The 27,902-nt window shown below is 39.1% G+C and overlaps 1 protein-coding gene across 2 annotated transcripts in view; it reads right to left on the bottom strand.

Moving 5' to 3' along the window:
- The window catches only part of PLPP1 (phospholipid phosphatase 1), a 59,220-nt gene that overhangs the window by 15,091 nt on the left and 16,227 nt on the right, over positions 1-27,902 (bottom strand). The window contains exons 2-3 of one of the 2 annotated variants that reach the window (XM_061469411.1): positions 26,556-26,710; positions 12,212-12,492 (exon numbers count right to left, since the gene is read on the bottom strand). In XM_061469411.1, the coding sequence (XP_061325395.1) occupies positions 12,212-12,492; positions 26,556-26,710 (436 nt within the window). Of the gene's footprint in view, positions 1-12,211; positions 12,493-15,733; positions 15,886-26,555; positions 26,711-27,902 lie in introns of both variants that reach the window. The other variant, XM_061469412.1, reaches the window with a different exon arrangement.

Genomic DNA, 27,902 nt, shown 5'->3' with positions numbered 1-27,902 from the left:
GTCAGTTTTGTCTGCACTCAGCAATCAACATGTTTTCACAGCACCTGCTCTTTTCTCAAGTGCTGCATGAGTACAACTTTCAAGATTGGCATGGATTGAAAAATTTGAGGACTCTGTAATGAAGTGCTCCTGTGATTACTGCAAAGAAATATTTAAATAAAATGCACAAGCAGTTCATGTATTCAACTACTTAGAAACCTATTTTCAAAATACAACATTCCCAATTTTTCCTCCACTTTCTACCTTTTCTTCCAGCATTTAAACCCACACTTAAGTATAAAGTCTTACTCTTACAGAAAAGAAAAAGCTGCCGAAGTCTTTCCAGTTCAGTAATCCCCATATGGATAATATTGACAAAGGCATTTTGACGTAAGTGTCTTGCACAATTCCCTAATCATATCTGGGGTGACGGGTACATGCACTTAGCCCTACTTTAGGTAGTAGTAGCAGATAGAAGATTTGGACAATGCTGACACTTATCATGTAAGACTATACCCATTTTTTTGCACAGTTACACATCATTTCTCTTACCTTACACAAATTTAAGTTCCCTGCTTATTCTACTGACATAAAACTGTCTTCACTGCTACGCTGACCAGGTTCTTAAGCTTGTTAAAAAATTCTGCTGGCATAATCTGTTGGGAATTGAAGTAGTGTCTTAAAATACACCAAAATAGACAGCTATAATGTAAATTATCTAAAATAACCTGTCAAAAAAATCTCCTCCTCCTATTTTTTCCCTTTCATATGAGCATCAGCCAGCCTGCATCTTGAACTTCTAAATATTCCAGTTTTATCTAGGGAGGAAGAAGTTGCCAACTCCTGGCATTCACTACCACACACAGACATGTGGGATCTCAATCTTACAGAGTCCAACCAACTGGCAGGCTACAATGGCATTCCATATGCTTATTGCAAAAGCACTGTAAAACAAGTTCTCATCTGACAGTTTTGACCTTGTCACCCAATTTAATTCAACACACAAAGCAGAAGTTTAACTTCCCACTACATTTCTAGCTAGCCTCCTCCAACAGAGAAGAAAAAAGAAATCAGGGCTTTGTTTACTCCTCTTTCCTAATAATCCCTTCTCAGGAAAGAGTTAAAAGTGAAAATAGCAGCAAGGGGGACTAACATTTCAAACCAACATTTCTACAGACTAATACCTTTGTCTCACATGCATCAGATTACAGGCTTCAGTTCCATTAACCGTGTCTGCACAAGTTATCCACATAATGCTGTTCTGAGTCACAGGAGTGTTATTATCATTTTACATAAAGGGAATGAGAGCAAAAAAAGATAATCCCTGTTAAATCAGGGATTTGACTGTTATTCCCTCTCTAAGAAACTGCTTTGGGCATGAAGCACTTAGTAATTGTGCAGAACCTTTTCCCCAACAGAAGTTTGTAATCTTTGAAGGGGAAAAGGAAAAGGAGGCTGCAGAACTGTCAGCATTATCGGGATTTCAGTTCCTACAGCACTGTTTGAGCAAGACTCATCCAAAATCTTATCTTAGGAGACTTTTCCACTCTATTAACTTTGACATAAGCTTTGCAAATCAGTGAAATTCTGCCCAAGAATGAGAAGATGAATCTACCTGCTTTCTTAGGCATAGCTAGCTTCCAAATACTTCAGGGTGTGCTGAGCACAAGATACAAACTTTGTTTTCTAATGAACTTCAGCATGATAGGCTGTTGAAGTATCAGACAGACTGCAAACACAGCTTTTTCTGAAAATCATTAAGGGGTTAAAAGTTTTGTTTTCAGTTATGAAAATGAAAGCTATTCATCACCACTGAGAAGAGCCAATCCACATCAGGGCAAAGGAAATGCAAGATCAGAAACATGATCCAGATTGCAGAACTGCATCTCAATTCGTTAAAGCAAGTTCACATTTTAAACTTGATTCTCCCTACCACCAGTTAATTTCTGTTGCAAAGGCAGCTCTTTTTGCTTCTAGATCAAGTACAGCCCCTATTTCATCATCCACTGTAGCCTCAAAGCTTCTAAAGTTTAAATATTTAAAGACTCTCATTTTCTACCATATTTTTGCGTTTCCTTACACGTAAAATGAAGTACAGGTGCCCTGCCTAAGATCCAGTCCTGAGAAGTGATGAATTAATTCATCAGGACTAGAAGTATTCCCAAATCAGCCATGTTACATGTTGGAATAACAGTAATGACAGAAGACTGAGAAGCAGTGTTTAAAGGAAAAGTTGCATCATCTGATTAACACTGCACATATGCAACTGTCCATTCTTCTTTGAGTTGCTTTCATATCCAAGCTCCTTGAGATTTTTTTTACTATGTTTTCAGAATTGAAAACTACTAAATTAGCCTGTGGTGAAAACTCCTGAGCACAAAAGTTTCAGTATTGTAGAGCACTTAAATTCCATAACAGAAATAATTAGAATGCTACAGCCAACATACCAGTATGCAGCTTTAGATAAATTTCTGATCCACAGTGCTGTTAGAAACTGCCAGATTAGATAAGTAATCCATTTAGTTATGCTGAATTAAGTGCAGTTTGATTTTTGACAAAGGTTTAAGTCATTTTGAAACAAAATATTGGAACATTCATACAAGCTAAGTTAGTTCAATACAAAATTAACACTTCATGATAGAAATATTCCCAGTACTGAGAGATGTGCAGGGGGAGAGAGAGAGAGGGGAGAGAAAAAGGAGACAGGAGCAATTGTTCCATAGAGATGGGTTAACTTGAAACAAAAGCCTGGTCTCTCGGCTTAGGTTTAAAAATTGTAAATTAAACCAATTGCAAAGGCTATCTAATGAAACAGAGGAAAACAAAAGTATTCAATTAAAATGGATGTATGAAGCTTGTGGGTTTTGTTGTTTTTTATTTTTAAACACAGTCAGTTTTGAAGGTGTAGGTGTAACAGAAAATGTGGGAGTTTCAAAAGTTTGGGTAAACTGCAAAACAAAGTTATGCAGGTTAGCCCTGTATTGGCCATCTGGCACAGGTGCCCAGCTACTGGGAGCTCCTGTGTCGTTTAACTGCACTCACCAGCATGCATGAGTACAACCTGTGAAACAAACCTGAAATGAAGTTCCTGACAAATGACTGGCAAAGGACACCACCTTGGCAACAGTATTTAAATAAATTATAAAGTTCAAACCAGTCAGCTCTGATTTCCTAAAAGCTCCTTTGAAGATCCCATTTGGAGTTTGCAATGGCAGACTACACAGAGTTTGTTTGGAGAGCAGTCAGCACGGGAGCAATACGTCAAATGAAGTAGGGAACTGATTTTTTCCTTTAGACATGAGAACTGTAATATGAATCTGTACATCAGTAACACAGTTATAATTATGAACCTTAATAGATGCGTTATCATCTGTTACCACAAATAGAGCAAAGTGATAGACTGAAATTTGAGATCTTCAACTAGCCAAAGTGAATGAAACTCACTTCAGAGAAAGTTTCACACACACACACATCCCTGCAAGCTGCATGAAGTCTGTTTTGCAGCCTAACAGAGCTCAGACTGCACAGAGTGCCTCTGAAGCAGCTAGACTTGTAACACACGGCTTAATATTTACCATTTCAGGGTCAAAGGTTTCACTTTTGTGTCTGTGTTTAGTGAGCTGAGGAATAAACCAGAAAGGACAGCTTCATGGAGCTCCCTGGTCACTATGTTATCAGTGCTCCTCCAGACCCACAACGCTGAACTTCCAGGTCCCACTCTAACATCTGTACTCAGCAGAAAAGATAAAGAGTGATAATTTAACAAAAATACTTTTAAGTCGCTCATTGCATTATTGTAACAAACCTGCACTGCTCAGATAAAATGCAATAAATGCTGCATCCAAGAAAAATTTGTAGTAAACTCAGGAAGCCCAAGCAGGTCGATTTAGGGCCCTTTAGCACATACACAAGAGTATTACACATGAAAACAAATAAACAAAAAACCAAAGCAACCAACAAACAAAACTTCACACTGTACAAGAATGTATTAAAGCAACAGGATAGATCAGCAAACTGTACTGCACACTGCAACCAAATTTAGCATGACTACAAGAAGAGAGCATTAGTGGCCTAAACAAACATGCTGGCATCCAGTTCGTCTTCTGAATACCCATGCCACTGCTCTGTTCCTCCTCTATATGCCGCTGTCCTAGAGAACGGGTGTGTGTGTGTGTGTGTGTGTATTAAAAAATAAATTTTTTCTAATTTGATTCTAGGGCTCTTGAAAAATTAAAGCATGTTCTTCCTCAGAACTGATTGATTTACAGTGTGACTCAATCTTCAGCTACAAAAAGCTTTAACAGCAAATTCCTTATACACTATAGAAGAGAATTAAGGTAATCACTTTAAGTACATTGTCCACTGTCAGTACACATTTGCAGATCACCTTCACCACCTTCTGTTTGCTCAGAAACAGAGGTTATGCAAGACATGGCATGTATGCACATACATAATACACACATACTCTTTGCATCATAGCTAAAATTTAAATACTGTTTAGATATATTCTCACATCCTTCTCAACAAAAGACTTGAGCCCCTACTACTCCCAACTTTGTGGTGTGTTAACCGAGAAATAACGTGTTATGTTTATGCCTTTCCATCTGCAACTGTTCTGTGTCTCATAGCAGCAGCATGCTAATTAAGCAATTTACATCCCTGGAATTAAAAAAGCTGCTTGGTTTACATGAAGATTATAGAACATTGCTGCATGTAATACCTCCACTTCTCCATTTTAAAAAGCATGAAAAAAGTGCAGTGAGTTGTTTGCTATATGCAGTTTTTTGCTCTAATCAATACCACTCTCTCCATTTTCAGGAGTAGGAACCTGAACTGTTTAGTTGCATAACATTGAAAATACTTTGTCATGAAACTAGTGGCTATATTTCAGTTTCAAAAATGTGAAAAAAAGTTTTGAATTGCATTCAGAAGGTCTTCAATTTTCTTTTTGAGCTTCTTTTTTTTTTTAAACAAAAGCTGGACCCAGCAGTTACCCAGATTTGAAATTCAGTCCAGACTTTTCAGTTGCAGCCTGAAAGGACAATAAAATTCCATCAGAAAGGAACACATCTAGCATTTATGAAATCCAGTTTGGAGCAGATCTCATATATGAAGAAGACAGAAAGCACTCACATCTGTGTCTCAATAGAAGAACAGAAACAAGCCAACAAAACCTCAACCATAGATATTTTAAGACAGGAAGCCTGGATCTGCACTTTAAATCAGAATTCAATCAGCTCTGGAGTAAAAGTGAATTGAAGGGCTCAAGAAATTAAATGACATGCTGACCCTTCTCCTTAAGAAAATGCAAAGTCATTAGAGAAGCTCAACAAGGAGGGAAGCCCACTTAGGTGCTTGGGGCGAGGGTTCAAGTTTTGCCCAAGGCTCAATAACATGAAGAATTGCCAAGTCTTCAGGCTTAGACAGTAATTGTTGTACAGAGAAGGAGAGGAAAAAGCCCAAGATGTGTTAGAATCCACTAATTAATCTTTAACACTGAAGTACAGATTAAAACTTCTGGAGGCTAGAGGCATAGAACTTGTGTCTAGAAAGGGTTCGCAGAGAAGTACAGCTGGAAGAACAAACATGGCAGGGGATAAGTAATTCAATAGCTTTGATTCTGCTGTCGGACAGGCCTAAGAGGATAAGTGCTCTCTCTAATATGTTACTCAGGTGCAAAGATGAACTAGCTGGACATGTAAGCAACAGCTCCGGTCACATAAAATGCCGATTTCAGATACAACACCCTAAGAGCACAGATATTCTATCCATCCCCAGGAGAAAAAACAAGAAAGAATAACAAAAGGCCATCTTGATTCCTTGAGCAACTTCTGACTTATTTTAAATACAAATAAAACCATGAGAAGCAGAAGTATGCTGCCTACCATGGACAAGTACTGAAGCCTCACCCAAGCATGCAGAGGAGGAACTGGGAAGGCCAAGGCTGGAGCTATTGAGGAATACAAAGGGCAATATGAAGGTGTTTAACTGGTAGGTCAGCAGCAAAACAGAGACAAGGATAAATAAGCCCACCACTGGACTGGGTTAGCTATTCTGTGACAAAGGGAATAGAAAATCTGAAGGTGGTTGATGCCTTCTTTGTTTCAGATTTTGAAGTCTTTTTCCAACAAGACTTTTTCAGCCTCCTAGATCTTCATGTCTAGTAGTAAAGTTTAGAGGAGAGAGGTCTAGTCAGAGAAGATCTAACCATGCTTATTTAAAGCTGGACTCACAAGTCCATGAGAATGGGTGGCAGTCCAGTGCAATCAGTAAAGAGATGCCATGATGAAGCTGTCTGGATATCTTTAAGAAGCTCTGCTAAGGAGGCAGGGGCCTGATGGTTAGAAAAAGGGCAAGAAAGACTAAAGGAATTGATTCTCCTAACAGGCAGTGGAATCTCCACCCCCAGAGTTTTTTGAAGGATCAGGATGTACAGGGCTGTGTCAGAACTCTACAGTAACTTCCGCTTTAAACTGGAGGATGGGCCAGATGACCTCCAGAGGTGGCTCCCTCCTGTATACACATAAAAGCTTCCTAACCATCCAGCCACACAGGTCTCCACAGTCTTCAAGATGATGTGAACATTAACAATACGGGGGGGGGGGGGGGGGAAGAAGAGAGAATCAAGTCAACAGTAAGAAAAGGTTCAGTGAAAAATTTCAGAAAAATAAAGATTCAGAATTTTATAAGATATCTCTAAGGTATAATCGAAAGAGACTAGATTTTACAAGCAATAAGAAAATACCCATTTATTTGCCTAAGATGACAATCCAAGTCTAGAGACACACTCAAGATTGACCTTTTCCAGGTTCAGGCTGTCCTGGTCGAGCATGTCTCCTGGATTCCAGATCCTACTACCTAGAGATTACCAATGCGTGTTTGCACAAAGGTGATCAAGGTAGAATTAGCAACTCATGACTGCCAAAGTGAGTAGGACGTAACCACTTAACATCACCACACAATATATTAGGACATCTAACCATACAGTTAGAAGGCACTCCATCACCATCTTGAAGTCCTGAAGTATTTTTCCAGACCAATCAACTGTTAGGATATACTAACAACAAAGACATATTTTGCATGTTGAAGACTTATCCCACAATTCATATATTAGAGGAAAATATAAGCTCTTGTGTTCTATTGTTATTCTACTAGACATTCAAGCTTCACTGTTTATAAATCTCATTTCAGACAGGCAACCAGCAACTACAGCAAAGTATGCTCAGCAGAGGAACGGTAAAATATTAATTCACAGCTCCTACTGCTGAGTATCTGTGGTTCCTATTAACTCTTTTTGGGTGCAAGAATGCTAACAAACAGGATGCACAAACAATCTGCAATGAACTGGCTAGAGCGGACAGGTTTAGGAAGTATGCCTTAGCTACCAATAAGGAATGAAGAAGTCATCATCTGTCCTTTAGGTGTCCTCTCTGCCTACTCCTCTTTGTGGAATCTGGGTATCTTGCCAATCCACTTAAAGACAGGCAAAGGCAAGCAGCAGCAAGCCAAAAGTAAGGATAGCTGAACAAGAACAGAAGCTGCAAAAGCTGACGAGATCAGCTATTAGTAGAGACTGCTCACTAAACACTGCCATGTGACCAGGTATATAGCCTAGCACACCTATGTATTTACTGTGCCTTACATTGCTGATTTGAAAAAGGAATCGGCCATTTGGCAAGTCATTACCTTTACAGGTGCCAAAGCAAGTACCTTAAAGGCAACCCAGCAGCACTGAGTATTGGTCTACTTAAAGTGACAAGCTAATTCCCAGCACCAGTGACAGGAGGACCTCTTGGCTTTGATATCCATTCATAGGCACTTAAGACTTGTGCTTGTATATCAAACTTATTTTTGTAAAACATTAAAGCATGCCACTGTCTCCTAGTAAAGAAACTACATGATACTAAGTTCTGTACCCTTCTGCCCAGTGCAATAACAATTTTAAAATACATACCTTACTCAACTGTGTTAAGCGCTTTAAGGAGAACTGCTTTTTTGATACTCGAAAGAAAACTCACCTTCACAGTTCAGGCACCTTTTTACTGAATTACTTAGTATTTATTTAAATTGAGTATTACAGAGCTCTACACAAAACTAGTAGACATCAGACTTGGCAACACCTTCATAAAAGCTTGAGAATGCAGTTCAGTACAAGTCATTCACCCTAAGAAAACTGCCATGAAGTAGCTCATACCAAGCTTCTGCGGCTAGCTTAAAATGAAATGCCAAATACTGCCTGTTTTACAAAGAGACACAGAAGAAAGACAGTTTCTAATAATAAGTTTATTTAGCTTGCTTTTTTAAATATAACTAGTGATTTTCATGCATATTTTAGAGATCTGCAAGTGTTACATACTTTCAAGTAATACATGCATTGTTCAACAAATATGAATGAGATTTACTGAGCACACAACAGTGCTTACGATCCTCAACCACCAGTAGTACTGAAAGTGCAAGCACACTATAAACATGGTCAAGGAGAATCTAAGATGTTTAAACTTGAAGAGGACTGTTTTCAGCATAACACTGAGCAGACAAGATACTTAAGCCAACAAGAACTAGCTTTTTAAGCTCAGGTAGGAATGTGAAATCTTACTGAAACTAACCAAAGCCCGTAAGCATTTTACTATTTTAGACAACCAAGCTTAAGTCCATTGTTTTATACACATGATAAAGCATATTTATGTTTTAGCATATACTTTAATACTACTGTTACTGATGAATAACAGAGACTAGTTATTATCTTTCCCTATGCCCTTAAGTTATTATATAGTAGACATATGCAAAGTGTTGCAAACATCAGATTTGCTTAAAACAGTACTGGAACAAAATACGCTATGATGCTGCCCAAAACTCTCTAATCCTCCAACCATAACTTACAGGCTTCTAGTTATTACAATGAACTCAAATTTTATTATTTTCCCTCTTTACAGCTGAAAAGCATTTTTAGACTCATTTAAAAGTTTAACTAAAGATTCAGATCTATGCCCAAGTTGAATTTTGACTCCAGAGTTTCATGCTGAAAGCACACAATTCTGTTTCAAAAAAAGCACCTCGGCAAGTGCAATTTTGTTTAAAGATACGTTCTATTTGGTACTTAAGTATATTTTCATATAGTAGCAGAATAGTAAAAATACCATTCTTAGTGATTTGAAGCAAGAGAAAGCATTTTACAGCTGCCACAATGTAAGGTACAACAAAATCTTGATTTCCCCCCTCTTGTGCTGTAAGTTATCATTTTATCTTCTTTTAAGCTCTAAGAACTAGTTCCTGGCAATTACTTCTGCTAACTCACTACACTAAAATTTCAAAGCTGACATGATACAAAGACAATTTAGTATCTTGTGGGAGCTAGCATATCCCTTATTTCAATTACCAAGATGCTCTACTGCAAGTCAGATCCTTGAAAAGTCAGAAACATTTTAAAGTCTGACAGCTCTGCTGATTAGAAATTCTTTGTTTTCCACATTTCATAAATGTCCTCCTTTGTTTACTGTGTTTTTCCAAACCGCAGTTGACAGTCATATAGAAAGTGACCATTACATGTTTTAAGAAGTACACAAAGTTCTTCCTGAAACAGAGGTAAAAGTTATACCACTGAATACATAAATAAGGCTTATAAGTACAGCTATAGGTATCAGTAATACAAAAGAAAAAAAAGCTGCACATGAAGCACACTAATCTCTCACACTAATCTTACTGGTTTAATTGGGAAAAAACCTCCAATTTCTCTATTTACTTCGTGCGTGAAGTTCTTCTCATTGAAAGATTACCTGCTATACTACTTATAGAATCATTCAATAGTTTGGGTTGGAAAGGACCTTAAGATCATCTAGTTCCAACCCCCCTGCCATGGGTAGGGACACCTTACGCTAAATCATATCCCTCAAGGCCTCGTCCAACCTGGTCTTGAACACTGCCAGGGATGGAGCATTCACAACCTCCCTGAGCAACCCATTCCAGTGCCTCACCACCCTAACAGGAAAGAACTTCCTCCTTATATCCAATCTAAACTTCCCCTGTTTAAGTTTTAACTTGGGTCCCCTGTTCAAGACACCCACATCCCTGACTATGACACCACCCTTTTAACCATTTATTAACCTGGCCAATCCTCCTAGCTTTTTTTACGTCCTCCCCTGTACCCTGGAGAATTGATGAAAAGACCACCTGAGCTCCAGAGCCCCTAACCACCTCCCCCAGGGCTCTGTAGTCCTTCTTTATGTTCCCCAGGCTACTACTGTCTATATCCCTAGCACCCACATGTATCACCAGGAGTGGGTAATAGTCTGTGGGACTTCCTAGAGCAGGCAGCCTCTCTGCCACATCCCTGATCCATGCCCCCGGTAGGCAACACACCTCCCTTGAGACTGGGTCTGGCCGGCAGACAAGTGCTTCTGTCCCTTTCAGTGTAGAGTCCCCTACTACTACGACCCGCCGCTTTTTCCTAGCAGCCCCAGTAGAGATCTTTTTACCAGGGCATCAGCCTGGCTGTTTCTGGCTCGAGTGCGTTTCCTCATTAGCCCCCTGCAGGACAGCAAAGCAGTTCTGCGTGGGGACAGGGGGTTTAGGGGGAAACCCCTTGCTTTTAATTGTCCTTTTCCTCTTTTTTTGTTGTTGTTTTTGTTTTTGTTTTTTGTCACTAATTCCCAGCTTCCCAAGTTAACGGCCTCCTTCTTTCCTTCATGAGGTAGAGGTGAAGCTCGAGGCCCCTGCACAGTTTGGGCCAGGAGCAAGCATTCCTGCTTCCTCTCAGCTTCCCTGACATCTCGCAGCCTACTGACAGCATCCGGCAGCTCAGCCCCTGCTGCAGGAGCACCTCCACCAGGGAGCACCGAGTGCAGCCCTGCCCATTGCGCACCCTCCCCTCACCAGACCAGTGCAGGCACTCTCTACACCCCGAGCTCTGCACTGCAGCCTCCCCTCTCACCGGCTCTGTCTGGGTGCCTACGCCGGCCACCGCCGGGGCAGCCAGAGCAGAGCTCCCGGACCGGGCCCTGCTCACACGCCGAGTGCTCACCATCCCGCTAGCGGGCCCGCGCAAACCGCCTCGACCCGCTCTGTTCGCCGCGCTCCCTGGGGCAGGTTTTTACCCAGTCAGGGCTGGTGCCGCTGCTCCTGCCTCCTCCCCCTGTGAGTCCCTGCTCGCTCTGTCAGCTGAGCTGCCGGCTCCTGGGCAGGTCCCGTCGAGGACTTGAGGCTCCCTCGGTGGCTCTTGGTGCTCTGAGTTGAGGCTCCTGAACGCTGATCTCCCCCCCCCCCCCCCCCCCCCCCCCGACTACTTACCTATCATCATGCACTTGTTCCTCTGCTAACAGCCATGCAAAAATACAAACTGTCCTGGCACCCTTGAACAGCTATTGTGCATGACTTGGAGCAGGACCTGGTCCTCCACCAAATAAATATGCAAGACTTGTGTGGCTGCTAAGGAATACCATGCCTGCTACTGAGAGATCCACAGGGGGGACACACACTAGAGGTGCCAATGAGCACAGGGGACAGTAAGCAAAACCTACACATACATATTTAAAACACACACACACGGAGAAAAGATCTAAGAGATTATATAGATCTTCTGGAAAAAGAATGGCAAGGAGCTTCTCTAAAGCTAGGATTCCAGGGAGCTTAAGCTACTCTAATAGCAGAAATTACTCTGAACATACTTTAACATTTCAAATAGCATTCAAACACTGATGTAACAGTGATAAAACTCCAATGTCTCGGACACTTCATTTTGTTTCACCATTATCTTGCTATGATTGAACTGGCACATATGTATTTAAGGTAATAAAATGCCTAATAATGAGAATGAGTAAAGCGATTCTCTGACCAGTCCAACATATTTTTATATGGGTAAAAACTGGATGTATTTGCTTTCATTTGAACTGTTTTCCTTGCTATTTCACATGAAATTTTGAAGGCAAATTTCAAATTCTCTTCATTGGGAGGCACAGACATTTTAGAAACAAATAGAAGCCAATCAAAACTGAGTATCATCCACATTTTTGAAAAAAAAAGGGCAGAAATTAATATAGAAGAATGCATAAGTTATTGAGTACATTAATAAAGCAAGTTTCCACAAAGTGGAAAAAAAATCCCAGTGTCTAGACGGGGTTCAAAATTCATTAAAGAAATTTATTCTAAAAGCACAATAATGCAGTAGCAATACCAAAGTCATCATCCCAAGTCAAGAAACAGGCCTTACAACCAAGTATACAAGGTTAGCCAGACTCACCTTCCCTCGCTGATTTTTGCTTTATCTCCTTGACATGAGAAATTCTCAATGTAACCTAAACTGCAGTTGATCCGTGTCCAGTCGGGCTGGCACACAGCAAGGAAGTGAGGACGCAGTCTGCCTATGGAGTACTTGGCAATGTCTGTCAATGACTGGCTAGCAGCTGCTCCAAAAATGAAGGTCCCAATGGCTTTGTAAATAGTGGCTATGTAGTTATTTCTGACAAATGAGTTTGAGTGCAAATGATTACAAAATACAGAGAGTGTCTCTCCTAGGATTATCTGAAAGAGAAATAAGGATGACAGTTAAAATATAGATAATAGCTTAAAAATAAAGATATTACTGTTATTAATATGCACACATGTTTCAGAAATTAATTTAATAAACATTAAGCTGCAAATTTACATTTTCCAAGAGTCAGCAATAATCATGCCCAAACTTTAAACATTTATGTAGAATGTAAAAAAGCTTTCACCTTGTCCTTCTTTATGTTGAACTTAATGACATTGATTTTCTGAATACTTGTGAAAACAAAGCCTTCTCAGAGTAATGTTTATGCTAATTAGGATAAATTAGACATGCCCTAATTAGAAATACTGTGCCCAGTATAACATTTTATTCTGCATTTATTCAGCTAAACTTATGCTGAGCAAAATTTTTGTATTTCATCATAAAGTTATTAGGGTTTCTGTGATGCCAGAGACTCCTCTGAAGGGTCTTCATTTCCAGATGTGGAAGGCCAGTTATTTTAACAAAGAAAATTCCTGTCCCTCAGGAAAATTAAATCCTACCAGGAGAAAAGCAATGAGATTAGGGAAAGACGGGCATTATTGAGGTCTTTCCAAGGATTTTTCACCCTGCATGTCCAAGATACATGCATCAAGCACTGACAGGAATGCAGATTTAATTTTATTTTCCTGCAACTCTGCCTTTTGCAGAAACTAAGTTCTTCCTCAAGCAAAGTACAAAATGTCACCCCAGACAGATTGAACACTGAACCAGATGGTCCCATGTGGTACAGAAAGGCTCAACTCATATGGATGATCAGATGGGTGGGGGACTGTATGCATGTGTGTGAAGTGACTTTTAAAGATGCTGTGCAGATTAAATGATGGCTCCATCAGCCACTTAAGTGTGACAACTCAGGGATCCCAGCAAAGCAGAGCTTTGATGAATTAAGCTGTTACTAGACACTCTTGACACCTGGGCAGACAAATTAAAGGCAAACAGACAGTCCCATCAGATGCATGACACTTCAGTTTTACACCCTTCACCATACCAAAACATCAGTAAAGTAGATGTGGGTAAGCTCTTATAGAAAATACACCTCTTAATGAAGACAGCTGAACAGAAATACCAGTCATGACTCATAAATAATGAAGCTCTTTTCAAGAACACCGCTACAAAACCTTAAAGGTCACTTATCTCAGGTGAGATGACTAAAATTTAAGTGATCTCAATGCAGCTACTTCACTGGACACAGAGTATTTATCTTCTATAATCTGACTGAGCACTGAGTAAAGGATATCAACATTTACTTTTACCATCTGACTTTAAAGCAACCTTGACAGAAAACCCTGATTTCACAACTGAAAGGTGGCAACTTTGTTAGCTAAATGTACATGTAGGCTCACATGGAGACTGGATAAATGCAAAGGAAATACACCCGCTGAAAGTTAGTTAATTCACATTAAGCCTTTTCTGACTCGGGAAGTCCCCGAGCTGCAAATGGCTGGTAACAAAATACTGAGGGCAAAACAACAATCTTCACTTGCTCTTATGTTCTTCCTCAATCATCTGTTTTAACTGCTGCTAGAAATGAGGTAACAAGCTAGATGGACTTCCGCTGTGACCAAGTACTGCTGCGCTTAGGTGGTACTGACTACTAACGACAGTAGCAGCTTTAAAAAAAATCACTCATATGTTAAAAAGCAGGGTCTTCCAGTATAAATGATTTGTCTGACAAAACAGAAAAAAAGCTTTAATCTGCTCCAGAAGCGTTTCCATAGGCTTTTGAAGCAGTTTTTCCTAAGAAAAGGAAAACTAGGTAGAGTTACAGCCCCACATTTCTAGAGTTACAAAAAGAAAAATTCCACCCAGGAACAAATACAAGCTACAAGCTACCCTTTATGTTGAAACCTAGATAAAAAATTCCATGCAATCCTTACACAAGAAACAGCTAGACTGCAATAATTTTAACGTGATTTTAACCCATTATCCCAGAGAAAAGCTGGTCAATACTAAGGTTTACACTTAGCTGCTCTTTTTCCAGCTTTGGTTCCTAAAATATACCTGGATAAATATTTACACACCTAAAAATCTTATTTGGCATAAAAGTTTAAACTCTGCTCAAAGTGTAGCTCTGATGAGCTTGGATGTCACCCAACACAGAGCTCTGAGTGGAATCTGGAGCTTTTCAGTACACCCGGACAGTGATATTGAAGATACTATTGAAGGGCCACTGTTAGAACTAAAACGCAGTCCCATGAGACTTAGGACACAAAGTGGTTAACTGGTGACACCCAGCTCTCCCCGCTGCCCATGCCCACCACCACTTTTTGCCCCAGCACTGATGTTGTATACTTTCAGGAGCTATTTTGCTCAACCTAGCTCAAAGGAGCTCAAGGAATTTCAGACAAGCCACCACAGGTGGCAAAGACAGTGGGACCACACCTTTTCTCCATAGTAAGCTATTAAGGTGGCTCAGCTGATATCATGTAAGCACATCTTAAGGATACAGAGTCACTATACACATGAGCCAGTTCAACTGAGCAAGGAGCTGTGGTCAATGAGGGAGATCCCAAAGTGGCTGTTGGCGAGCCAGTCTCTCCAGCTCACTGATCTGGGTGTGAAGGGGAGGGAACAACAGTGCCCCATTTCCAGCCAGGTTAGGTGCAGTATGAAAGTGAGTCCCAGCATCAATTCAAACACAAGTGGACCCAGTGTTTTATCATGACCTTCAACTGAAAAGCTCCCTGGGTAACTTATTCTTTTTATTCTGGTTATGCTTTTGGTAAATTCTGGCAGGAACCCATAATATTTTTCTGTGAAAGAACTTAGTATCTGTTGTTACACTTTCACACAGAAGTATTTCCAGTGACTCTGAGAAACAGAAAAATGCTAACTTAATACTATAATTCAAGCTCATTCTGCAAGTAGTAGCTCCCAAAATAGAAAAAGCTTGAGACAGTAATTTAAAATACATTAGTGCTAGTCTTAACTGATATGCTAAGGGAGGAAAAGTTTTTACCTCTCAGACTACAGCATTAAGTCACCCAAGTTCTAAGGTATTCTTTTTTTTGTGCTATAATTGTAGTTGTTTGACCTCAACTGAAAAAAAACTTTTAGTTATTCTTGTCAGAACACCGTTTCTACTGCTTCAGCAGCTTGTCTGAGGGCATTATTTTAAAGTCAAGAAATCCTATAGAATACAGTTTTAGAAGTCTGTATTAAGAGATTGCCCCTCCTCCCTCTTCCCAAACCCCACTGAAATCAAAGGCAATGAAGAAAAATTTAACTTACAACAATTATACTGAAAGGAATAAGTATTCCTGCTAACAATTTATAAGAAATGGTGTCCTCTTTGTATGGATACCGGATGGATTCATCACTACAGAAAACTCCTCTCTGGAAGGGTATACGTCTTGAACTGAGAATTGCAAAAGGCAAGCCAGCTAGCAAAAAGGAATAAAAAAATACATTACAAAAGCAACACAAACTCTAGCAATGATTATACCCCCACATTTCCAAAGAGAAGTGCATCAAGAGCAATGGGCATGCAGCAAGTTAGGAGGTTATGCACTTCCTTTGGCCAATGACTATTGCCTTGTCTTTGTAGCTCCCAGGAAGGATCACTGAATGAAGGAGAGCAGGACAGGGTTCCTCTACCTTGGCATTTGTGGCACATAAAGCATGGAAGCATGCGAAAACCATGACTGAGTAAACAGTTCAGTGACAATCCCCAGCTTGCTCAATCTGCTGCTACTGCCACATTATATTCCCATGAGGAGCAGTTGCCCCTTTATACCTTCTCTGGACAACTTTACAATCAGAAGAGCATAAATCTCATTTTATAAAAGCAGAAAGGGGGTGCTTCTCAGGGAGTGCAAGTGCAGAGGGAGTTTTCAGGAAGATACAGAAAAAAGGAAAGAGTTGCACATGCCTTCAGTCCCCTTGCTTTGCATACACTGGATAGCTCCCCAGAGCAACCTGGTCACTGCACAAGCCCTACAACCTCTGGACACGGAGATTTTATTCCCCTCTCTTCCTCAAAACAGGAAGCCTTTGGCTTATCCTACACACCTAAGATGAAGGCACACAATACTTTGTGCTATTGCACTTCAAAAGACCTGCAACACTAACCAAAACAATCATTTGTATACCCAGCTTAAAATAGCACTAAAGACTAACAGAATCACAATTTAAACCTCTGATCCTCTATCCTTGACACATGTACAACATCTGCACAATCTGTTTTCTGATGTGAAATTCAACTATTTCTAATGAGAAATTCAACTATTTCTGATGCGAAATTCAACTATTTCTGATGAGTACCCTCAGAAAGAAATATCTATGTGGGGGACTAACAGGAATGTTCAACAAAACAGCCCCCTTTAACTTAGGGATATCCAGCTCACTGACATTGAAGTGCTTTAAAGCCCTTGATTTTGTGCTCAAAATTCAGCAGTACTGCACATAAAATGCAAACCCATTTGGAGACACACAATCATACAGGGGAAGACACTCAATCTACCACTATGGCATCAGAAGGATGAAAACCAGCCACATTCTTTCCTGCCAGAGAAAAATGTTGCTGCAGTCACAGTTCTCTTCTCAGGACCTTGGTGTCAGGGTCTAGCCCACCTCTTCCTTTCCATGTATATAGCTAGCCCCAGATAAGTGTGTACAAACAAAAATAAACATAGAAAGGACAGGAGAAAAGAAAGGCAGGTAAAAAATAGAAAAGATACCAAGCAAGCAGTAAGAGAAGCATTATGGAAGAGAAGAGAAACACTAAGTTATGCAGTCAGGATTTAAGAGAACTAAAAAAAAAAAAACAAACCAAAAACAAACCGGAAAAGACCAGGGGTCCTTTTAACCATCTTCTCCCTTTAACATATACCCATGAAATCCTCCAAACTAATCCTGACTCCAGGGCCCATCACAAATGAGACATACTCTGGTTTCACCAATGACTGGTCTTTTAATTCACACCATATTTAATTCAAACACTACTGATTTTTTAATTCACACCATAAAGTGACTTCTTAAAAGAATACTTCAGCTTAAAAACAGAAGAACAAAACAAACTAAGGTGAAAATTTTCTTCAAGTAACTTGATTTTGCAGTTAACTACATTACACTCATAGTGCTAATGTACTCCAGGTAACCCTGTCACAAAGTCAGTCACAAAGAATCAAGTATCTACTGTACTGTTACAGTAATAAAGTAAAATAGCATGAAAAAAAAAAAAGGCAGGAAAAAAATATCCACTGTCATTGTGAAGAGAAGTTGTTTCCAGTTCTGTGCCAGCAGGACTACACTAGCTCTGGAAACTGTCCAAGCACACCAACAAAAGCAGAAGGACAGCAGGATGGGCGAACAGCCAAGCCAGAGCCTAGCCAAAACAGTGAACCATTCAGACACCAGCCAGCACAGGGCTCTGGAGCCAGACTCTGCTGTACAGTGCAAAAACACCACCTTTCCTACCAGAAAGGGAAAAAAGAAATCACTCTCTCTTTCTCCTAATAGTAAGCATGGCAGGGTTTATGAAAAACACTGCAGCCCTGACCTCATTTCTGCCCTCCCCTCACTCGTGTTGGTATTGTGACAGCATGTCATGAAACATCACCAGTTGTTTAGAAGCAGTGTGCAGTAATGATGATGGAAGATGACTTGTCAAAATAATAATTCCATGGTCTGTTTCCAACACCATTTATTCTATAATGTAGGTATGGAATGAAAACTTCATACTTTGCCCTGCACACATACTAACACCAGATTCTATGCCATATGTTTGAGAAAAATTTATTTTTTAAATCTCCAGAACTGGAGAATGAGGCTTACACAAATAACAGTCTCTCAATTTTTTACATGTTTACTTCTTTAGAACAGGCAGTTCAAAGCATCATGGTAAATCAGGTGCTTACAAAATCAAGTTCAGCCTAGAAAAACCTTATCACAGCTTCAGCACACTGCCACAAATACTTGCAATCAAAGGTAGACGGCATCACTGACATCTCATCACCAGCTCTACATCAACCTTTTAAAGACCTGCTCTATGAATAAAGGTGTCACAGTGGATTCCTCCTCATTTCCTTCTATTCACACTTGAATGTTTCAGCTTTTCAAGGTGGGAGATAAAATTTTCAGAGTGGTGGGGTTATTCAGGTGTTGTGAGGGGCTTTTTTCCTTATGAAATTAGTTGCTGCCAAGTTAGAAATAGAAAGCAACGGCTTGAAATGCATGCTCACTCTTCATCAGTATTGAGATTATGATGTAATTAGTCTGCAATTGAGTGCAACATCCTCCTGTATCAAGATCATGCAAACAAAATACCAAACAACTCAAGTTTTTTGTTTTGCTTTTTAAGTAAGAAACACCTAAACTAAAGTTATTAAAACGCCTTCTCTTCCATAATTTTTTCCATCTCTTTTAACCTATCTGAAGCCAATCCCACTTTGCTAATAAAGAAAGAAAACTTTATCAAGTTTCCTGAGGACATAACCAGCAAAATTCAGGTAGGACAGTATGAGTCTTAACAAGATCCACGTATCTACCTGGTCTGAAGTAGCAATTAATTGGAAGAGCTATGCACTGGAATATAGTACTGCTGAAAAAGCTTATATAGCAAGCTTCATGAAGTTGTTCTTCAGTTTCCCCTGTGTAACTGATTTAAAACGTAATTCCAGCAGTCATTTGTCTAATCGCTGTCCTCAGCACATTTCAGTGCTGAAAGGAGACATGTTCCATGAAAGCATGAGGTGAAAGATTTAAGTTGTTAAAAAAAAGCATTACAGTAAAATTGATCAGATTGACTTAACACTGTTAAGCTGAAAACTAAAGTCACAGAACTACATTTGTAATTTACATTTTGCTCAATGCAGTTGTTAGCCTGAAAAAACAGTACTGGCTTTTGATGTCCTTTGGTTAAAGTACTCTCCAATGTCAATACCTACTCCCTCAGAACACACTCCATAAGCAGGTTTAAATTTACTTCTTTTAAACACACATAAATTGGTTTCACTATTAGATGTTGAGAGGTAGGACAGAAGGACAGAAGCAGAAGGTAAACCAGAAGGGCAGCAACTCCTACTGTTTCTGGCAAGTAAAGCCGTTTAGAAAAATGTCTTCCAATATATAGGGGGTTTGTTCTGTTTTAAATGAATCAGCAAAGCCTGTTTTTTTAGGGATTTTTTAAAGAAACAACAACAAAAAAAAAAAAAAAAAATAAAAAAATGCAACCCAATTTAAAATCCCACAAAAGAATTCTAAAATAAAATCAGGTATTTCAAATATATAGCTTAAATACTTTCTGCAATGCAAGCCTCCCTCAAAGATGATGCAGAGACAAGGTAAAAAAACAAAACAAACAAAGAAGTTTGGCTTTTTCATGAGTACAAGTAGGATAAGCAAGCAGAACTGGCAGCAAGTGATGAAAGGGAAAAACCTCTTACCAGAGAAAGTACAACAGAAGGGCTTCCCTATAGTTTATTGACATGTTACTTTTTCACCTTCAGAGATACCATAATTTCACAAGACAGGAATATGTTTATGCATCACAGTAGTGATTTCTGATTATGAAACATCAGGAGGACTTGGTATCACCGAAGACATCAAATGGTATTTGTCTTCAGAATGGTACAATTATCTTTAGTGTCAAGGTCTTTATCTTCCCAGATACAACTGAAGAACAAATTTTACTAGTACTTCAGGAGGTGGTATACTTTGCCAGAAGATTTATCCACATAAAAGTCTTCAGTAGTTTCTCAAAAAAAGTAGCAAAGATTCAACAGCAGATCACTGGGAAAAAGCAATACTGGTACTCATCTGCCACAGTCACATGTTGCCACAGAAAAGCAAAAGAAAGGTCCTGCTTTTTCCTCCAAATATCCCTTTTTTCTCCCAAAACATGCTACAACTTCTAAGGGCAGAGTTTGTCCCATTAAAAAAGGAAAATTTGTAAAAATCAGTTGAGCTCAAGTTTCACATGAAAGTACAAGAAACTGGGGAGTTTAAATACTCATTTAAAGTAAGAAGTAAAGATGGGAGGTCATTAAAGGCTCTCTACTGAATACTTCCCATATGAGAATACCAAAAAGCATCCGTGATGTATAATTCATCTTCCAAGTCAATTGTAACACAGTGAAGAAATTGGCTAAAGGGAAGATGACAACAGGTATGTGAAGAGGAACTATAGGGTTGGGAAGAGGTTACCAGTAGGGTAATCTCAAGGATAAAGCCAACAGTCTGGTGTTACACAGTTCATATGCCAGCATTATTAATGAATAACTACTAGATATACTGCTGACAGAGCTGTCAATTCTTTGATACAGTGGAAAATCAAGGTCAGCCAGTTCTGCCTGCAAAACTAGCTCTTGAAGACTGAAGGAACAGAGCAGACAGATTTGTGCAGTACTGAGTCTGGAGTCATGCACTTGGAGGTTAAACAATCTGGATGAGCTGGGAGCTTGTCAGTTCAAAATATGAGGGAAAAATCATGTCTGCTTCCTATGGTTGTTATACATCAATATAATAGTGTGACCAGTCTTTAGCCATCTTTTAACCATCTGACAAGAATTTCTTCTCAAATAGTATTCAGTCAGAATTTGCAAACATGTTTGAATTATCTGTCTTAAATGCAGAGACAGACTGCTAAGGTATATTCCTTATTATCTCAGAGCTAGAAAGGTTGGGTTTTGCACAGTTCAACAGAATGTAAGGGCTGTAAGTCAACTAATTGCATAGGCAGTAGATATCAAGGAAAAGAGCAGTGCTGATCCAACAACAACCAAGAAGTAAGGAGCTACAAAGATAGCTGGCAATAAAGATATACATACTGAAAGAGATACACAGGCCTCCAAAACAGTCTTTCAGTCAGAATACAAGAGGTAGAAACACATGTAGTTCAACTGATAAGACTAAATCTTTTAAACAGTCATGGCACATTCATCCAAAAGTCTGGCTTATAGAACCTAATGGATTGGATTTCCATAAACATCCTGTACAACACATGCCTATTTCTTTCCAAGTTTCTAATCGCACCACAGAACTAAAAGCTGATCATGACCACTCTGGTGACAAGAAGGAAAAACCACATATGCCACCCTTGAGTGGTCCTTTCCACTTTCCTCAGGAAGGAAATCACTTGACATTTATCCATGCTGTTATTTCATCAACCAGGTTGCCCTCTTTTGTATTTACTGCCAAGTAGCCCACTTTACTGCCTCACTGCACATACTCTTCTCTAGGGCACTTATGACTACAATGAACAGAGAAGACTCCTGGAGAATTCTACTTGGTACCTCCCTCCATTGTGAAAGCCAAGGAGCACATATGCCTACTGTCCACTTCTCACATTTCAATGAATTATTTATACATTTAAGCATTCTCCATCTAATCTCATGATTATTTAGTTTCTTGATATTTTGGTGAAGTAATCATTTGAATGTACAGATCCGAATACTGGGGTTTTCTTTTATTTGTTTTCTTTAATTCTACCTTTAGCCTGAGTATGCCATCCTCCTGAAGATACCTGAAGGATTGAGAAAAGTACAGCATCAAGTCCATAGACTTAGCAACTCCCTGCAAGTGATTTATTTGAAATGAACTGGAAATCACTGGAGAAGTGATCTGTACACATTCCAAACTATAAGTGGTGCTCCTCAGATCCAAACTGAGCATACCAGAACACCCTCACCATGGATGGGGCAAAAGTGGGGCCAAAGCTGGATGGAGCCAACTGCCCTTTTTCAGCCTCTGTCCCCCACAGCACTGACTGTACAAAGGAATTACTGATCAATTTGACCAGAACGCATCACTTTGCACATTAACTCTTCACATAGCATAAACGCGTTGTTATTACTATGTTGGCTTTAAACAGAGTTTGAACTAACACAAATTAGCAGTTTATTTTTCAGGGTAAGATCAAGTTCAGAGGTGATACAGATCTGTAGGATTACCAAATGAACAGTCAGTATCCAGCAAAACTCATGCCGGATTATGAAGTTCAACAGCATTGCCACAAAAGATTTCCAGTACCATGAAATTAAAACATATGAAAACCCCCATGAAGATAAAACATTACTCCTTTCTAAAAGTTTACCAGGTAAGAGGCAACATCTTGTTCGGAGCATTACAAAATTATTAATACATAACCTGAAAGTTAAAGTTCACTCTAGTGTCAAACAGCAGGATTAATTTCAATTAACTGCAAAGCCATCAGTGGGCCATAAAGCTTTGACACTGCTGCAAACAAAGTGCACATCTGCCACTCGCACAGTCTTTGAATATGTTTTCTTACAGTCCCCTACTTTATCAGTCTCTGCCACAGTAGCTAAACTTGTCCCTCAAGAAACATATGAACTAGCCTGGTAAGTGTTTATGTTGTTAATTAAATAGGTGCTTTCAGTAAGTTTCCATGCAAAATTTATCCCTTTTACAAACAGAGCATAAAAGATTAGTTTCTTTTGCCAGAATCAGTAATTGCCTCTAAAGTACAACTGTGCTAATCTGTAGCAAGGAAAAATTACAGTCTGATCATTGATACACATGGTGGAAGTAGACATTTGTGAAAACATTAAGCCTAATGCCTAATACGTTAAAGCTGGCACAGGAGCAAAAACTACATAGTACCCTTTGGAGAAATCATTATGATACTGAAGTGTTCGCAAAACCAAACTAAGAATGTTTTGGTTTTGTTCTTTGAGGTAGAAGACAACATTACCTGACCAGCTACATATCTTCTGGACGCGTTAAAGGTGGAGAAACTAAGACTTCTACAGGCCCATAACATTCCCTTCAGTCACGTAAGTGCCAAATAGCAGAGCTCATCCCAGAGAAGTGACTTACTTAAAAGTCTGTTTACTACTGAACACTTCCCCTATAAGGAACATAACCTGATAAGGGATTACACTGCCTGTTTTAGTAGTAACAGTTTTGGCAAACCACTTTGTTTCTCAGAAACTCAGTGCAGCACTTCAGACAAGTTAGAAGAGCTGAACTCATCCCCTCGCAAATCGGTTCGTCATACAGAAGCTCACCAGTGGGCTGCATCTCTTCAGCCCCTGAAAAGGGCAGCCAGGAGAAGCTTTGGCAGGGAACTACAAAAAAAAAAAAAGACTGCTCAGAGCCTAAAACAGGGAGCAGATGAAAGTCAGCAACTCCTGAGTTGCTCAGTTCTTCTGCTCCTTTGGTGAGAAGGATGTTTCAAAGAGGCCTCCTTTGTTCTGTGCTTCTTCTCCCAGCCACACCTACCCTTAAATCTAACAGAAGCTGTATGAGCATCAGTGAAGGCACTGATTGTAAGAAGTTAAGATGACCGAGGAAAACTGATTTGGAGGTGAAGTCACCAGAAAAGACCAGCTGAATAGAACACATGCAAATAGGTACACTTGGACCTCATCGTAACAGGAAGACACTGACATTAATTTGTCATTTACAAGTGGAAGAGCTAATCTTATGCAGACAGGTAAAGACCAGAAATGCCAGACCAAGTACATCTTCTGAGAGGTTATTTAAAAATATCCATAGAGTTACAATGTACATATACTGCCCCTAACTAGTTACAGCTTTTAGACTATTCAAAATTACTTTCTAAACATCTCTAAAAAAAAGATCTGGAAATGCTGAATTATTGGAAAGATCTTCTGGGATTCTTGAAAGGTCAGTCATCATGGACATATGATGCTTCTCCGGACACTAGCCTAGCCTAGACATCTAAAGAGATTCATTTTTCCAGAGCACTAACAAGACTTGTTTGACCCCAAGTCTCAAAAAATTCCAGTACAAAAATTGTGCTTCTTATCCAGACACAGAAAACAAATCGAAAAATTGGAAAGTATGAAGTGCCATTATGAAATGGTACTTGGAAAAGAATAAACATGAGGTTTTTTACACAGACATTTTATTTCCTGATAAAAGGTGGCAATGGGAACAGAAAGAGTTCAGACCTATAAATGGAACTGTCAATTCTAAGAACATTCTTTTATTTTTAAGAAGATCCTCGAGACTAATATATCTTGTAAATCTTCATAAAATGTTCTTAAGACAGTCAGCCTAGTTTCTTTTATGCACAACACAATTTCTTAACAATTAAATATCTATGCTTTACTCATTACTGCAGGTTTAGATGTTTGGTTTTGCTTTGGGTTGCTTTATTGTTTTTCTTTTTTTCTTCCCTTTGAAGTAGTTTTATATTCCACTATGGGCCTACCTCAACAACTGAGCCAGGTAAGACCTTCTATTATTATACAGCAAGACATTCAGGCCATTTCTTACTGCCTTCTGAAAACAAGCTGTTAGCGCAGCAAGGGGCATACACATAATATTATTTCAAGCATTTCTGCTTATACCTTCTAAGGCTTAGGGGCTAAGGACTAACTAACTGGATCAGCAATACCTGCATATTGTTGAATGCTAAGGTGAAGGGCTATAACCACTCTATTAAATTAGCCATTCACTTTTTTCCCCTCCAAGTTGCTGATACGATTCCTTTTGCTTCCCTTAGCTTTGCACCATGAGTTGTTCTTTCTATTTTGTGATGTGATATAAAGCTGAGGTACAAGTACTTTAGAACAAGTATCCTGTTCAAAGTAGTTTTTGATTAGGGAAGAAAAGTTTGCATGAAGTGCAAGTTATCAACTCTTACACCAAATTTTCACCATCAATTCATTCATTGAAAAGTCTGTTCCTTTCAGAAAAGTGTCATGTCAGGATAATATTTTTTAATAGATGTGGGATAATTAGTGTTACTGCCCAAGAAGTTTTTATGAGCCATCTGTGTCCCTGCTGAGGATATTGACTCTGGAAGGTATGGTAAATTAGCTGTAAGTCAGACGTTTCTCCACTGCTTTAAAGCCAAAAAGAAAAAAAAAAAAAGAACGCACTCCCAACTTCTTCATATTTAAAAAAGGAAGAGAAAACAGATTATGCAACTAAAACTGAAATGCCTCTTTAGAAGTACAAAATTGCAGAGCTGTAATTGCTAGTTCACCTGTGCATGTATCAATTAAGGTACACATGCATCCTACTGCAAAAGATACTTTCTTGAAGTTGTGCTTAAGATTTATGTCAGTACATGTTAAAAAAGTCAGACTATTTTCCTTAACAGAAAAACTATGATATTATAGATAACATTAAATATAGACTGTTACATCTACCTTATATTTACTGCACAGGACTAATACAAGCTTCAATAAATAAGCATTTAAGGGGAAAATGAGTAATACATGTAAAGGTTCCACAGATTTCTGTTTCCTCTTTTTTAAATTACTACTTCCATCCTTAATCCAATTTCATGTATGTTTCTTACTGATTAATTTAGCATAAACATTTACTAGAAACCTAGAGATCATGACCATCTCCCAGTACAGTTTGGTCAACCACTGCAGGCAGAAACAAGATCTAGTTTAAAGTTCAAGGCTATTTTGAACAGTTGAATTTTGGTTTCCCTATACCTGCTCAAACCTTACTAAAAACTGGAATACAGTCAGGCTAAAAATATTGTTAGAAAAAAACTGAGAAGTTGTTCTTTGTAAAAATCATGTGATCTTGAAAACACAGTCTCTTTTCTAGAAGCAACTGGATTTTCAGCCTCTCTCAGTTTGAAGGGTTTAAAGAGTCATAAAAAAAAAACCCAAAAAACAAAAAACCCACTCAGTCTTATTAAGACTTATTTCTGTAGAAAATATGTGGAGACAGAGACAACAGCCACTAGTTCTGTGTGTTCCACTACAGTGGAAGATTTAAACATCACAAGTGTTTAAGTTCTCAGACTAACCTGTGCTGAACATGGGATGTACTTATTCCACAGCATTTTAGAAGCCTGTACTATTTTTTTTCTCCAACGATAAAAGCTTAGACTATCTAATAAAGTTCAAATCCTCATCTGTATTTTTCCTTCTTGTAAAACAAATGTTATTAGCGATACTAGCAGCTGGAGATTCATTTCAGATTTTCTGTGAAAACAGAAAGTAGCAGTGGCACCTTTCACATGCGAATCACTAAACATATATAAAATTTAGCCTCTATAGAATGTCTTCAACTTATAGTCACAGTGGTGAATTCTTGGAAGGCATACATTTTATTCCCATCACCAAAAGCTACCTATATATTAGCTACTTACAGAGAAAATGGGCAGGGTGAACCCCACTGTGTAGAGGACAGTGGATGTGATGGTACTGTCATGGAACGGATACTTGATGCTGTCATCATTACAGAAAAAGCCTCTTTGATACGGTTTTATTTTGGCCAAGTTTAGAACACCAAGGGGCAAGCCAGCTGTTGGGGGAAGGAAAACAAAAAAACAAAAACAAGAAATACACGTGGTTAAAAAAAAAAAAAACAAAACCAACAATTTTTAAACATGCATGGAGGAAGCTACCAAACATGCAAAAATTAGATTTCCTCAGTATCATGCAATGCACACACTTACCAAATCCTGTTTACAGAGATTTAGCTCTCCTAGAAGGACTGAGGCTGCCCACCAGATACAGAAGTTATCAGAGTGTAGAGTTCAAGGTGAGCAAGGTGAGTTGCCACACACTGAACCAATATTATGCTTAAGAAAAGCATCTGCTACCTACATGACTGAATAGCTGAGGGCAGGCTGCCTTTTGTGCCCTTCCCTTTGCCATTGACAGACAACATGACCTTGTGTCTTAATTGCCAGGCTTGTTCTACACACTATAACCAGGCTGGTGTTTACAGAGGCCACCGTGAAAATACAGATTTTGCTGTAGTTACGGAAGAGATTTCATGCAATTAGGTTTCATGCAGGTAAGGGGAACAAGAGAACTACAGAGACACCTATGGAAAACATGGACACTTTAAAAGGACTGCATCTCAAAGTAACAAGATTAAGACTTTAAGGGTTGCATTTATACAGCTTTTGAAAACTTTGGAAAGTGTCTGAGTGAAAATCACCAAGTTATTAACATGGAAACTGAGATTTGAGTACAAATGCAAACGACAGCTCTCTGAACTTAAGACTTTGACATATTACCCATTCCCTCTCTTACAAATTCACTTCACTATACCAGTAATCACAACAACAAAGCCATCAAGACCTCCAACAACCACATTCAGGTCTGACTTATTTCTGACAATAAGAATCAGCTAGGGAATAGACATTTGCAGAAGCAATGACCCCAGGAAACGCAAGTTTTATCATTTGGTCCCTTGAGCATGAATAGATCAATAGCTAGGCAATGGATAAGTAAGGCAATACTGTATTTTGGTCTAAAACCAAGTAAAAAAGGGCAAACAAAACTTTTTTCCCCAACATCCATGCCATATACAATTCCACACATAGGCACTCTATATGCAGGTTAGATGGTAAGTACAATTAGTGAAGCAGAAAAGACTACTCATGATACAAGCTGCTGTACTGAAAACAAAACAAATATTTCAAGGAAGTTCACACAAGAGAGATTGCTTTGATCTCTGGTGAACTTGTTAAGACAACTATCAG

The sequence above is a fragment of the Pezoporus flaviventris genome, unplaced genomic scaffold (genome assembly GCF_033815535.1).
Source record: "Pezoporus flaviventris isolate CSIRO_AGI_PZ_B2104156 unplaced genomic scaffold, CSIRO_AGI_Pfla_v1 ptg000057l, whole genome shotgun sequence".
NCBI lineage: Eukaryota > Metazoa > Chordata > Aves > Psittaciformes > Psittacidae > Pezoporus > Pezoporus flaviventris.
Note: the sequence above shows the minus strand (reverse complement) of the source record. Positions and strands in the feature narration are given on the sequence as shown.